Here is a 15,496-nt window from a genome sequence, read left to right as displayed (position 1 = left end):
GGTACCAACTCATCTCTTTCGCTCACCAGCGACACCAGAGAAACAGGTTCTGCCTCTCTCCATGCTTTAAGGAGGTTGAGGTGGTATATCTGTGTGGCTCCACCCCTGTCAGAACGCACAACCTCATAATCGACCTTCCTTCACCCGCCGTGTGACCAAAAAGGGCCCTTGCCACTTGCCGAGCAATTAAGAGCCAGAAAAGGGAATCAATACAATTACTTTCTCTCCCGGTGTGAATTGTCTAGGCTTGGCCCCCCTGTTGTACAGGCGATGTTGACGTGCCTGGGCCTGGAGCAAATTCTCACGTGATAACCGCCCCAGTGTGTGGAGTTTCGCTCTAAAGTCCATGACGTATTGAATTCTGTTCTTACTGGGGCTTGGACCATCCTCCCAGTTTTCGTAGGTCCAGTATGCCCCGTGGTTTTCTACAAAACAACAGTTCAAAGGAAATGGGGAAATGGGGTCCATAGCAATGCGCTTAAATGGAACATCTCCGCGAATGCCCGGCCCATAAAATCGGGTCATTATTAGTGTTTTATCATACCCCAGGTGACCAGCCATTGGGTTAAAGTGAGCCGCCTGGAAAACCATTTCCTGACGGCTTTTAGGCACCAGCATCTATGTGATTTCTCCTCCTATCTGAGTGTCACGACTCACTCGGTACAGCCTGTCCCTGATCAATGAAAAATATGGGAACATCTGTGCAGCGTCAGGGCACACCATGTGACCATCAATTTGTATCACTTGATCATAGGCTGAGCATAGAGTGTCATCACGAGACTGTTTTAGAGGAAAATCTTCCATGGAGTGTAATTCAGGAGCCAGTTGTGCCTCCTGTGGAGTAACTGCTAGTTCAACCTCCCTGTCTACAGTGTCGGACAACCTCGCGTCACATCTGAGCACTGCGCACACGTCATATGTCCCTATCTGTCGTGAGCGCACCCCCACACATTGCCCCACTACAGAATGAAGCCCCGGCCAATCAGTCCCCAGGATTAGAGGGTGCGTCAGGTGGGAACTAACCGCGACCATTGTTATAATATTTTTCCCCTGGTGTCTAATTTCCACTGTCACCATAGGGTATCTGTGAATATCCCCATGCACACACCTAATATTTACCCAACAAGCCTCCACCAAAGCCCCGGGTCGAACCAGGTTCTGGTGAATCATGGACTGCATGCAGCCCTAGTCCACCATAGCCTGGTGTACACCCCCCTGAATTCTTACCGGAATTCTGTATGTTGCTGCCGGACTGGGGGAAGGGTGTTGCAGGGCCAGCAACCCGGATCACTTGTCCCACTTCCATGAGAGGACACGCCTCCCGGAACTCCCGGAACTCCAACACTCCTGCCCAGGCATTCAAGGCGCCCCCTGTGGGATGGGAGCCTTGCTTGTAGCGGCTGGGAACTGTGGGTGAAAGGAAGGGGACAAAGCAGTGTTAGCACGGGGATCCGTTGGGCCCCGCACCGGTTTATGGGGTTGAGGAGGGCCCCTTCGGCAAGGGGATGGGGGCGGTCGGGCCAGCGTGGGAGAGCGACTGTCTCCGCCCTGGCTGTCAGGATGAACGTATTGCCCACTCCTCCGCTGGCCACTCACACGCCTCTGCCGTCGACTCAAACATTTCCAGGAAGGACTGAGGGTCGTCTGCCTCCGACATTTTATGGAGCGTGATACCAGAGCGGGCCGCGGGGCGCAGAGCTGCTGTCGGTCCCGCTCCTGTTCCATAACGATCCGGTTGGGCTCCAGTGTAACATGTCCCTTGGTCACCAGGGGTTATTCGTATGGAATCAAGGGGAAAACAGGTAGGTGTGTCTCAAGCTTCTTTATTTCCAGGACACATATAATTCACAGAATTTCTTCACATGCATATAATATTCAGTTCTCCAGCCTAGCAGCCGGCGTCCGGGCAAAGCCTGGCTCCTGTGGATGCGTGTCTCCCCCGCGCCCCAGAGCGCTACTGCTGATAAGGGGGAGAGATTCATTAGTTAACCTGGAACATCTGTGTACCATTAGACTCTCCCTGGCACAGATCCCAGAACCCCATCTCCACTCCCTCCCTCCTGTAGCCGCCACTAACCATCCCCCACTACCACATACCTCCACCGTCCATATATAGTTAGCTAAGTTAAAGGATATATAGTTCTCGACAGTGTAGAGGTTGGCTAAATAAATAGGTTGTGCATGGAAACAGACAGAAGAGAGGGGACACCTGGTCTATTATTGGATTGGTGACCTCATAGGTCAGGGGGCCCAGAGTGACCAATAGTGGTTGACACTTGTGTCCCTGGTCAGTTTTCACACCTCTTTGTGACGTTGAGGCACTCTGGGAGACTGAGTACTGGAGGCTCTGGTTTTCTCCAGAACAAAGGACATGCCGCCTTAAGGCCAATGTATGCTTCTCCGTTTTGACGGACACAGACAGATAGGGCCGCCTTCTCCAACGTGGAACGCCCTCTCCGGGCCTCTCCGTGGCTCCTCGGAGAGCTTTTCGTGCAGCTCTCATTTTTCTAACTACACGTCGAAATGGCGGAGGGCCCACGGATAGCCCTTGGCTGTAATTGGTCCGCTTACGCCAGCATTTCGGGACCTCAAACTTCCTGTTCCATTCCCTAAATCACAATAAACCTAAATCACAACAACGACTCTATGATTAATGTGACAAGTGTGTTAAGCCAGCGGCGTTGTCCGGCTGACGGTGGCTGGTTAGAGCACTTACGGCATGTGTGTACGGTCACATACGGTTATAACGAACTTTCATAACGGGGATAGCGGGCTGGCCACCATGCTAACTACGGTGGGAAGAGCGCAAAAACCCGCTGACTTTAATCCCACGGCTGTCATGACACTGTTTCTCAAACACCGTCAGGTTAGAAGCAAACACTTGGTAGTAGTTAGTATCGGGTGTCCCTACTGACTGTGTGTGGAAGCTGTGGGGAAGCTAGCTGCCTCCGTGTAGCTTCAAGCTGTTGCTACTGTTGAATTAGCAACGCTGTTTGGAAACAAGACCGGGGAACCGCTGCGTTAAGACCCGATAACACAAGCATTTTGACCCGCTGGATGTCACTTTATTCAGCAAAAACTGTCGCATCAACAACAGCCTTTTTCTGTTAGTTGCCATCGTTCACTGTGTGTGAGGAGCCCGGAGGACGTAAAGAAACCAGCGTGGACTTCTTCTATATACCTCATGAGGTAGGCTTCTCTAAGCTCGACTTCAGTTGCGCCATCTACTGTTCTGGCGGTGAATTGTTTTCACAACAAAAAGGCGCGTAGAACTGTAAATCAAAATGGGTCCGTCCGCTCCGTCCGTCCGTCAGTCCGCAGCGGACTCGGAGAAGCATACTGAGGCCTTTAGGCTTATGACTGTACATGTAGGCCGAACTGTAGTTCACAAATACCAGGTCCAAACAGTAACAAAGTATTTGTACTTGTTTACTTCCCACCCCTGGTCAGTATTATCACTATGATGACGTAAATAGTGGGACAAAGATTATAATAGCCATGTTTTTAGTTGACAAAAGTTTCTGGACACTGATTTTTGGTAAAGTTCTCATATAGACGACAACTGAGTTGTATATTTTTGTAACCTGCTTTGAGGAAGGAAAAGTCATGTCCATATTTTCGAGACACCACCTGAATTAGATCTTGGACCATTGTGTGGGCTAACACTGATCCTCAGATTCACTTATGAAGTCAGATGACGTCTCCGTTTGTCAGCCTGTAGTTATCAAATAATCACTGAATTACTGAAATTTAAGTAGTAGTTTTTGTTAGTTAGTTGCAAAAGGAGTTACTGACAAAGTAGAGTTGAAATTACTTTATTTCTTCTTAAAGCATTACTGTCAACAATGTTCTTGTCCCAGGGAATTAACAAATATATAATTCAAGAAAAAAACACTTTATTTAACTGTAATAAATCAAGATTTATCTCAAGAGTTCATTTTGTCAATTTAAGTGGCCTCGTCTCATGATGGCTTTCTTTGTGTTCCTCTCTGGTCTCAATAGGATGATGTAACATTTGGGTCCAAACAGCTCCCCCAAGAGGCCAAAACTAGAGGCCAGGATGGCAAATACCTCCAGTGCATCTGCGTATTTGCCAGGTGAGTTGACGTAAGCAGGGACGAAGGCTACCCAAACTGCGCAGAATATCAACATGCTGAAAGTGATGAGTTTGGCCTCGTTGAAGTTGTCGGGGTGATTCCTCGCCAGAAAACCTAACAGGAAGCTGAGCACAGCCAGTAATCCAATGTAGCCAAGCAACACTGCGAAGCCGATCGTGGAGCCGACTACACACTCAGAAACTATCTTGTCATTGTAATACTGGGTGTTTTTATGTGGAGCTGGTGAAGCAGACACAAGCCAGGTAGTACAGATTGCTGCTTGAACAGAAGTAAAGGCCAAATTATAGTACTGCGGCTGCAACAGCGGAAGGCCACGCAGTTGCATCGACGGACTCGTTTTGGTTTATGCTTCTCTAACGTGTTGCGCGTGTTGCAACACAATTCACCGCCAGAACACTAAGTGGAGTAACGTGTTTAACGACAAAACACACAAAGAAGAGAGGTCTTCTTCTTCGTCGACTGTTTATTAACATCGCCTCATTGCCTATTTCTGGCGGACAAATCCGCCAGTCAGTGACGGGTTATACAAGTGGTCATACTTTCGGATGTCTTCCACCAAACGTATGTTTTAAGGGTGGTTTCCTTTAAAATACGAAATGACTTAATAATTCACATTAAATATAATTACCACCTTCCATCTCTTCGGGATTTGGTTGAGTCTTCGTAGATCTCTGCATTTTATGAAAAAACACACTGTTTTTATAACTCTGGGCTGTTATTGCCCCTATTTATTCAGTTGTTTTTTATTATTGTTTGAATAACTGTGTTTCGAGTTGCATGTATCATACTATATTTTAATTTAGTTTCTGTTTTGGGTATTAGTTATAATTATGTGGTTACCTAGTTACCTCCACCGTGGAGATTATGTTTTGACCCTGTCCATTTGTCTGTTTTTTAGCAGCTTATATGAAAAATCATTGAACAGATTTTAACAAAACTTTGTGGAATGATGGGACATGAGCCAAGAAAAGGACGAATTAAATTTAGTTTTGGATCAGATGAAAGTGGCGATCCAGAATTTTTTCCAACCACCTACTCTAACAATGTGAGATTTTTTTGGGAAATTTTCACCAATTTCTCAGAGACTAATTCATGGCTCTCAACACCCAAAAAATCCAGTACATTTAAAGGCTGATATCCATGAGTGTGTGAAATGTTGTGTGGCTCGACTGAATGTAAAGGGGACTGTTTTTTTTAAATAGTAATATAACACGAGAAGAAGAGAAAGAGAGGCACTCACTAAAGGTTATAAACTACATAAGGCTAAGGAACTGAAAAATACACAGCAAGGACATCCTCTCGGTGATGTACAGTAAGATGACGTACAGTAGGAGGGAATCTTTAGTCTGAAAAGCTATATAAAGCAGTGATCACCCACTTATTGCCCACATGCACACACTTAGGGGATGATGGAGATCTCAGTTCTCTTTGTTTGCCTTCTACGGGCTCTGGGTTTGTTTGAGTTGAACTCTGCTCTTGGTTTGAACGGGGTTGGGATCAAGTGTAAGCTGCAGGATACGGCTCATCCACCTGCCTTCTCAATGGACGGGGACTATGTGGTTGGGGGGGTTTTCTCCATTCACTACTACATGCACAAAGTGAGGTATAACTACACCACGATGCCTGAGCCTCTGAGGTGCACAGGGAGGTTTGTATAACAGGGCGAAGTGGGGGATAAAAGAGTGTTGGGCTGTGTGGGGACATGAATGTTTTAAATTTGTATATTGTGCTTAAAATATTGAAGTTTTACCTTGTTTTATATTAAGTTACATGTGTTATATAAAAAATGTATACAATGTGGCTATAGGAGATGAGATTAGGATTTGTGATTCTTAAATGAAAACAGTTGTTTATAACATTTATTAATATTTCACAGAAGAGGAACAGATTAATGCTGGAAAATTAGTTGACTATTGACCTGCATTACATTTTTTGAGAATTTGGGACTGGTATATCTATAAATTGTAGTTACTATTATTATTAATATAAGTAGTATTAGTAATAGTATTTGTAGTAGTAATAGTATTTTTTAACTATTCTTATTATGATGTTATATATGATGTTCTTGTTTTTAATTTGTGTTCTGTGTGAAACATTTAGTAACAGCAACTTATTATTATAATTATTATTAGTTGTTGTAGTAGTAGCTGTAGTAGTACTAAAAATATATATCATATGTATGTATAAATAATATTTTCATTAGTAGTGGTATTATTAGTACAATTACTATGCCTCTGGTTTTTCCGTTAATATGATTAGGCTATGATGATAATTGTGAGTATTATTATAACTATTAGTAGTAGTAGTACTCGTGTTCATATTATTATTAATATATCTTAGGCCTGTGATTTCCCCTAAAAACATGTGATCCCATCCATTGTAAACAACAACATGCTCACATACATGTGTGCACTTGCAGCATCGAGTCCCGTGAAATTCGTTACTCACGGGCCATGATCTTCGCCATCGAGGAGATCAACAACAGCTCGAATCTGCTGCCGGGCGTCACACTCGGTTATCAAATCCATGACTCGTGCGCCTCGGTGCTGATGGCGGCGCGTCTGGCCTTACAGCTCGCCAACAGCCAGGACCCAGAGTTCAGCCTCGGCAATGTCCACAACTGCTCCCAGTCCGGAATGGTGATGGCCATCGTTGGCGAGTCCGGCTCCACGCCATCCATCAGCATGTCGCGCGTCCTCGGGCCCTTCAACATCCCTCAAGTAAACCTATTTGTGTTTCTGTACAATTCATTCATTATAAACCAGTGCTATTCACAGTTGTTTTTGGAGATAAAGAATCCCACTGTGATGCTCCAGGTGAGCCACATTGCCACATGCGCCTGCCTCTCCAACAAGAAGCAGTACCCAAGTTTCTTCAGGACGATCCCCAGTGACAAGTACCAGGCCGACGCGCTAGCCAAACTGGTCAAACACTTCGGCTGGACGTGGATCGGCGCTGTGCGCTCGGATTCGGACTATGGCAACAACGGCATGGTGTCTTTCCTGGACGCAGCGCACAGAGAGGGCATCTGCGTGGAGTACTCTGAGTCTTTCTACCGCAACGACCCGCGCAGCAAGATCCAGAGAGTGGCTGAAGTGATCCGCAGGTAGATATATTCAGTCACACAACATTAAGATATAGGAAATGATTTTATTAAGATTGTTCTCAAGAAGTTCTCATTTCGATGGTTTAAAAAATCATTATCCATATTAACTGTGTGCATCATGCATTACATCATCTCTCCAGGTCGACAGCCACAGTTATTGTGGCCTTCGCTGCCTCTGGAGACATGAAGATCCTGTTGGAGGAGCTGTCCCGGGAGCCTTCTCCTCCTCGTCAGTGGTTAGGAAGCGAGGGCTGGGTGACTGACTCACAGCTGTGGAGGTTCTCCTTCTTAGCCGGGGCCATCGGAATTGGCATCCAGCAAGCTGTCATCCCCGGCCTGAGGGACTTCCTGCTGGATCTGCCCCTGACCAAAGTGTCTGCGTCCCCGGTGCTGACTGAGTTCTGGGAGAGTGAATTCAACTGCAGGCTGAACCAGAGTGAGGAAGTTGTGTTGACTTGTTTTTTTCTCATAGAACATAAATTACACTATCAGTTGTATTGTGTGGTTGATTTTCACAATTTGAGGAGCTGCATGGTAATTAACGTTTATTAATTTGTGATTCAAGAAAAATAGAAGACAAGTAAGATAAATAAAAATAGATGAAACGTAAACTTTAAAATGGAGAACCTTAAGAACATAATAAAGTTATTTAAAAGGATACTGAAAGTGTACATGCTGCATACTAATCATTTTTTTCTCATAGAACATAAGTGACAAAATCTGTCGTGTTTGTTTGTGGAGCTGCCTGGAAAGGAATGTTTATTAATTTGTGATTCACAACTTACATCATAGATACATGAAAAATACATGAGATGACTGAACATATGAGATGGAAATATTTGAAATAAGAGAATCTTTCAAATAAATAAGGCATAAATATGCAAAATAAAAATATAAGGTAAAAGGTAAAATTAAATAGATGTTAAAAAAAATAGAAGACAAATAAGATAAATAAACAGAGATGAGAAGTAAACTTGAAGAGAGCATGAAGAACATAATAAAGTTATTTAAAAGGATACTGACAGTTTTCATGCTGCATACAAATAACAATGTGCATTGATAACATAGCAATAATAATTACAATGATATATAATTATAAGGGCAAAGCACAATACAGCATAACGCTATGATAATATCATATTCATGTTTTTGTTTTGTAAATATTAATATCATTAAGTCAGTTTCAAGGAAATTTTTCATATTATTTCATAAATGTAAATGATAATGAGTAAAAAGCCAAGTCTCCTCCTCGTTGTGTTTTTTAGGTAGAGCTTCAGGAGAGAGTCTATGTGATGGAACTGAAGACATACAGACGCTCCAGACCCCGTACACCGACACGTCTCAGCTCCGCATCACCAACATGGTGTACAAGGCCGTTTATGCAATAGCTCATGCTATTCATAACGCAGTGTGCCAGAAAACTAACTCTACAAGAGAGTGTGACAAACTCACCAGGATAGACTCCAAACAGGTCGGTCCAAACAAATATGTCACATACGCAGCAATGTGAAAATGTACTTTACATTATTTACGTCCTGTCTTCTTCCATTTCATCTTCACAGGTTCTTACTGAGCTGAAGAAAGTCAGTTTTTCGCAGAATGGTTATGATGTGTCATTTGATGCCAACGGAGACCCAGTGGCCACATATGACGTGGTCAACTGGCAAAGAAGAGCGAGTGGCAGCATTGAGTTGGTGACAGTGGGGCACTACAATGCGTCGCTACCGGTCGGCCAGGAATTCCAAATCAGCAGGAACCTCACGTGGATGGAGGCTGGCACACAGGTGAGGAGCCAAAACTTAACACTTAAGTCAGCTGTGTAGCCATAGTGTGATATCTGTGTGAGTTTGTATGTTTGTGTGTGACAGGTGCCTGCTTCAGTGTGCACGGACAGCTGCCCTGCAGGAACCCGTAAAGTGTTGCAGAGAGGGAAACCCATCTGCTGCTATGACTGTGTACCATGTCCTGAGGGAGAGATAAGCAATGCTACAGGTGAAATAAAAACACAAGGAATGTTCAACACCAGTTGATGCACCCGCCGACTTGTAGGTAACATTTCGGACAAAGCAGGTCTGAAGAAGGGCCTCTGCTGGAAGCACATTGTTTTGGGGTTATTTGATGTACGTCCCATTATTGTCAACACATATCACAAGAATACCTTTAGGCCAGGGGTCTTCAACATTTTTCAGGCCAAGGACCCCCAAACTGGGCAAGAGATGGAGCAGGGACCCCCTACTATATATATATATATATATACAGTAGGGGAGAGCGGCGTAATGTGGGACATTTTTTACATTTTCTCCCCCCTAGGCGAGCTTAACTGATATATCAGTAAAATGTACACATTTTCCATTAATTCAGGATGGTTTCTAGCAATATAAATGATCAGCATGTCTTCAGGACAAAGTGCAGTGAAAATATGATTGTTTTAAAAAAAGTGGTCTTGTGTCCCACTTTACCCCAGCTACTGGGTAAAGTGGTCCACTTACTTTTTCCACTTTAAAAGTACAACACATGTTGTAATAGTTAAAATCCCGACAGCTATATTGACTACCACTAATATTGGACTAGTAACAGAATCATGGGGATTGGTCAATTATGCACATTTATGATTTTTATGATTCATGTGATCTCTTGCACACCCTAGCTTGCCTGCACATTGTTTCTCTGTCCAATTGGCAGGGACAGGGATATTGTTTTTCTCTGCGTATTCAAATGCCAGTTCACGGCACTTAACTGGAGCAAGGCCATGGAACTGGTCAGCTAGTTGTTTCAAGTGTTTGACAAGCTCCTCCTCCATCTCATCTGTGAATATTCTCTTTACCTTAGCTACTGCACCCCAGGCTACTGATTTTACTTTCCCTTTCTCTTTTTTCTTTATGAATCTTTTGAGGGTTGTCTTGTCAATATTTCTATCCCTTCCAGCTTTTCTTAAGGACTTCTTTCCTCGCATGACCTCAGCGGCTGCACTCTCCATCTCTGCGAGGGGTGTTTGGCCCCAGGTTGTCTTCCTGGTGTATAGTTTCTTGGCATGATGGCTTTTATACAATGTTTATGACATTCAAAATAAAACATATATAATGCAATATATAATGAACGGTTGATGAAGTTCAAAGCAAGAAAATCCAAAAACATTTTTGGGGTGAAAAACATACTTTCCACAGCACCAGCACCAACTCCGTCTTCGTGGCAAGGGAGGAATGGGAGGGGCTTGAAAATATATTGGTACAAATGTGTTCCGTTGCCTAGATACAGGGCGTTTCTTACATTAGCTGATGTCCCACATTACCCTGCTCTCCCCTATAAAATAGTGTTTTATATTAAACTGGGCCTAGTGCCTTGTATAAACATAGCTACCCTGTTATTAATTTATTCATGTTGTTAATTTAAACATGTGCAAGGTACAGGGTGGCCATGCCACTGCCATTTATAAACATACATCTTGCATACAACACTGAGCTATTAAAGTAATTCACAGTTTTATTTTAAACATGCATGTAGAAGAGACAGTGAATCCTCAAGCCATCTGTGGATGGCACACATACGGCCACATTAGTGAGATGTCGGACCCTGATGGGTCGCACACAACTTATCTAATGTTGGACAGATGGAGGTTGTCAGGCAGAGGGTCATATCAGCCTCACAATATGATGGATGAATGTAAATGTGTATTCAAAGACATTTAAGATGTGGGGAAAAAATTGGTTCGAAAAAAAAAAAAAATTATAAAAAATTTAAAAAATGTCTAATCAATCAAAGATTTCGCGACCCCCCTGCAGTACCTCCGCGGACCCCCTGTTGAAGACCTCTGCCTTTAGGGAATCCTTTGTTTTGGCACAAATGTTCAATAGGACTTAATGACGTACTGACCTGATTTTGGGAGCCAAAGCTCAAATGTCAAGGTCATTGGTGGCCTAATAACTTTGGCCTCATAATAATCTTTTTATCTTGAACATGATATCTCTTGTTTGGCTTTTGGTAATTTTAAAAAAATGTCATCAGTTGTCACTGTTATACTGTTTTTCATATTTTATTTCTGTTCATATTTGGGTGTGACTTTCTTTCAAACCTTTATTGTTTTCTCCCACCCCCCACATACATTTTAACATTTCATTTATGGACACTTCGAACTGTCTGGTTTTCGTTACCTCTGTCCAGCACATAGTATTCATTATATAAAGTTAACATCAAATATAAGGCTGCTGAAAGTGTTTTTCTTCATTTATTTTTTCAGATTCTCCTGATTGCTTCCCATGCTCTGACGAGTTCTGGCCCAACGCATTGAGAAACACGTGTCTCCCTAAGCCTGTAGAGTTTCTCTCCATCCATGAGGTCCTGGGAATCGTCCTGGCTGCGTTCTCCGTTTGCGGCGCGTTTCTCGCCATCATAACAGCGGCCGTTTTCTTTCATCACAGGACGTCCCCGATCGTCCGGGCAAACAACTCCGAGCTGAGCTTCCTTCTGCTCTTCTCGCTGAGTCTGTGTTTCTTATGTTCACTAACTTTCATGGGAGTGCCCTCCGAGTGGTCCTGCATGCTGCGACACACGGCGTTCGGCATCACCTTCGTCCTTTGCATCTCTTGTGTCCTTGTGAAAACTATAGTGGTGTTAATGGCCTTTAAAGCGACACTTCCAGGTCGTAACATCATGAAATGGTTCGGCCCTCCGCAGCAAAGAATGACTGTGTTGTCCTTCACATTAATTCAAGTTCTAATATGTATCATTTGGTTGGTTGTCAGTCCCCCTTTTCCAATGAAAAACCTGACCACATACAAGGAGAGAATCCTCCTGGAGTGTGCGTTAGGTTCAGCCATTGGGTTCTGGGCTGTGCTCGGGTACATAGGCCTGTTGGCCTTCTTTTGTTTCATTTTAGCGGTCCTAGCTCGGAAGCTACCTGATAATTTTAATGAGGCAAAGCTCATAACGTTCAGTATGTTGATATTCTGTGCCGTCTGGATCACTTTTATTCCAGCTTACGTCAGCTCTCCTGGTAAATTCACTGTGGCTGTGGAGATATTTGCCATCCTGGCCTCCAGCTTTGGATTAATTCTTTGTATATTTGCTCCCAAGTGTTACATCATATTGTTTAAGCCCGAAAAGAACACCAAGAAACATTTGATGAACAAGAATGAGTCCTAGTACCTCTGAGCTCTGGGAATATATATGATGGCAACACACAAGTTCTTCACCTAGTTTGTGTGAATATTTACATTTGCATGCTTTTTTAATTTTTTGTAATTTTGTGAACGTCTTTAAAACTATTGTTTTCTAATTTTACAAATAATTTACATTTCTTGCTGGAAATATGAAATAAACTAAACAAAGCTTTGCAAAAAAAATAAAAGTTTTGTCTTCACCATAAAACATAAAAACAAATTGCACATATTAGTATATTAGATGTGGTGTAATTAAAATAAAATAAATACTGGTTACAGTCCCCTCAAGTGTTATTGTAAGTTTTTGCCTGGAATGTTAACAAATATTACATTACATTACATGTCATTTAGCTGACGCCGTTATCCAAAGCGACTTACATTTTTTTAGAACACTCATCATTTTATGAGGGGCCATCTAGGGGTTCAGTATCTTGCCAAGGATACTTAGGCATGCAGATGAGATAGAGTGGGATTCGAACCGGCGACCTTCATGTTGCAGAGCACCCGCTCTATCCCCTAGGCCACGCTCTCCATACATCAGAAATGGTCAGCAGCAAATTAAACACATTCAAAATTTAAATCAACCAGATAAGATCATTTTATTCATGTAACAATTAAGAAAACCTAAGATTTGTAGAAAACTTTGGTTATTTCTTCAGGTTTCTCCAGTTCCATCGGAATTGTTCTACATTCGGGTCCTAACAGTGCCACTAAGATTGTACAGTTTTGTCATCCACCCACTCACAAGTTCATGCAATACTTCTATGTGCAGCCCTTTCTCTATCACTCATCATTCATACGCCACCATACATGGTCTTGCCCAATATCGCCTTGACGTGTGTGGAATGAAGGAGACAGGAATCAAACCCATCTCAACCTCCTGAGCCACAGCCGATCCTTCAGTTTAGGAAGGGACAAGGTTGATGTTTTCAATCAGGTTTCAAATGGGCCAATCTCATTACATAGTGACAATAATCTGATTTTTTTTAAAGAAAACAAATTCATGTTTGAAGGACTAAATTCTGCATGAGAAAGAGTGGCCTATATTCTGTTAATTTAAGTAAAACATCAACAATGCACAACTGTGGATCAGCTCTGGATTTGACCACTAGATGGAAGCAGTCAACCAAACCCCTTTCTCAGGTCTGTTGTGTTAACCATGATGGACGGTATTTTTCAAACTTCACCAAAATATCAATAACTCCCTTCACAATTTCATGTTTCCTCTCTTGTTGGATCTCAGAGTGAGTTGATTTCCTTGTATCATTCAAAGTTCTCTTTAGCTCAGCTGGGTTTTCATCCAGAGCAAAAATTATCTGTGTAGGACAACTGCAGCGTCATAGTCACTCATCAGCCAACAGCAGAGAAAGTGAACAAAGGAACAGGCATGTGGGAAAGTATACTTAGAACATTTAATAATAGAAAATAAAACCATTCTCTGATGACGAGTCAGGTGGGAAAAAAGAAACTTACAATAAGTCAGTTTGCATAAACCTGTCATACTTTTCATGATACATGTTGTTCAACAACATTAATCTCCATTAACGACTAACAATTTGTATTAACTGTAAGACACACAAATCCAATACATTTGTAGTTTACACTGTAAAAATATATTCATCCACTGAACTCATGTTATTTTACACCAAAACTTTCTTAGTATATGAGAAATAATTAGTTTTAAGTTACTTGATGCATCTGTTGTGAATCTCACCCTTCGCCCCTTCGCTGATTTGGTTCCGAGATGAATATCAACTCAGAAAAGACACATATGTAGCGGACTTCAAACAAATCAGTAACAACAAAAAGCAAAAGCAGATGTATGGGACAACAAATTTCCTTTTATGGACAATCATCAAACGTTGTCATGGTGTTCAAAAAACATTACAAACCAAGACAAATAATAACATTACATATATGTTAATCTGCCATGTCCACTATAGAGAGTATACAGAAATATACCAAATTATTTCCGGGGGTTTCTCAAATTAACAGATGAGGGGCAACCATTTTATATATCCTAATAACAACAGCTTTGCTGAATTAAGTTTTTTCAACCAGTTCATAAACATTTACCATTTCCTTTTTTCATTTCCTCTCTTTTCACAGATCAAAATACCTCAAGGCAAAATATACATCAATGCTAATGTGTTCAGAGTATGGTGCAGTTGTACAAAAATTCAGGAGTGAAGCAAGAGGCAAGTCCAATCAAATAAATTCTACACAATCCAGGAAGTGCTCCTTATAACTTCCTGGATTCCAATGCAAAGAGGGAGGGACAACGCGTGCGCAGAGTGCCGTACAGTGTGTTCGGTGCCCATTGTTTTGCTGATTGATACCTTTCATTGCTTTCTTAACTAAATAATTGATTAAACAAACCGACTTCGTCTCATCTTCTCATATTTAGGATAAATGACCACGCAATAAATGACCACGCAACAACAGTTTCCTTGCAGAGATGAGCTGCAAGCTGCACCTCTCCGCCATTGATGGTTTTGTAGAAGGAGGAATCAGAAAGAGTGAGCTGGACACCCTTATCCTCTCTGAGGGTGGTGTAGAAAAGTGGAATCGAGGAAGAGCGATGTGCTCCTCTGGGAGAGGTGCATGGAAAGAGACAGAAGAGAGGGGAGACCTGGCATATTATTGGCTTGGTGACCTCATAGGTCATGGGGCCCAGAGTGATCAATAGTGGTTGACGCTTGTGTCTCCGGTTGGTTTTCACACCTCTGTTTGACGTTGAGGCACCCTGGGAGACTGAGTTCTGGAGGCTCTAGTTTTCTCCAGAACAAAGGACATGTGGCCTTAGCCTTTTGACTACACGTGTAGGCCAAACTGTAGTTCACAAATACCAGGTCCAAACAGTAACAAAGTATTTGTACTTGTTTACTTCCCACCACTGGTCACTATTATCCCTGTGATGACGTAAATAGTGGAAAAAAGATTATAATAACAATTTTTTCATCTGCCTATTTATTGTAGCCTCAACAGTGGGAAATGATTTCACTGTTTCCCAGACTTTACCCATAAGTGCTTTTTTTGCCAATGATTTCTGGACACTGAAGTTGGTAAAGTTCTCATATAGATGACAACTGAGTTGTGTATTTTTGTCACCTGCT

General features: G+C 42.5%; 1 protein-coding gene across 1 annotated transcript; it reads left to right on the top strand.

Moving 5' to 3' along the window:
- Positions 1-5,659: 5,659 nt before the first annotated feature.
- On the top strand, positions 5,660-12,363 carry LOC133951850 (extracellular calcium-sensing receptor-like). Its single transcript, XM_062386059.1, has 8 exons — positions 5,660-5,766; positions 6,538-6,838; positions 6,935-7,224; positions 7,365-7,660; positions 8,490-8,695; positions 8,787-9,008; positions 9,093-9,216; positions 11,459-12,363. The coding sequence occupies exons 1-8, from the start codon at positions 5,660-5,662 to the stop codon at positions 12,361-12,363; spliced, it is 2,451 nt and encodes an 816-aa protein (XP_062242043.1).
- The last annotated feature ends 3,133 nt before the right edge of the window (positions 12,364-15,496 follow it).

This window comes from Platichthys flesus, chromosome 4, assembly GCF_949316205.1.
Source record: "Platichthys flesus chromosome 4, fPlaFle2.1, whole genome shotgun sequence".
Classification (NCBI taxonomy): Eukaryota; Metazoa; Chordata; class Actinopteri; order Pleuronectiformes; family Pleuronectidae; genus Platichthys; species Platichthys flesus.
The sequence above is the reverse complement of the archived record's forward strand: the minus strand, read 5'-3'. Positions and strand labels throughout refer to the sequence as shown.

Excerpts from the sequence above, each read along its gene's own strand:
- LOC133951850 (XM_062386059.1), top strand. The coding sequence starts at position 5,660 with ATGGACGGGGACTATGTGGTTGGGGGGGTTTTCTCCATTCACTACTAC. Across the intron at positions 7,225-7,364 it reads GTGGCTGAAGTGATCCGCAG|GTCGACAGCCACAGTTATTG; the intron begins GTAGATATATTC and ends TCATCTCTCCAG. Across the intron at positions 8,696-8,786 it reads CCAGGATAGACTCCAAACAG|GTTCTTACTGAGCTGAAGAA; the intron begins GTCGGTCCAAAC and ends TCATCTTCACAG.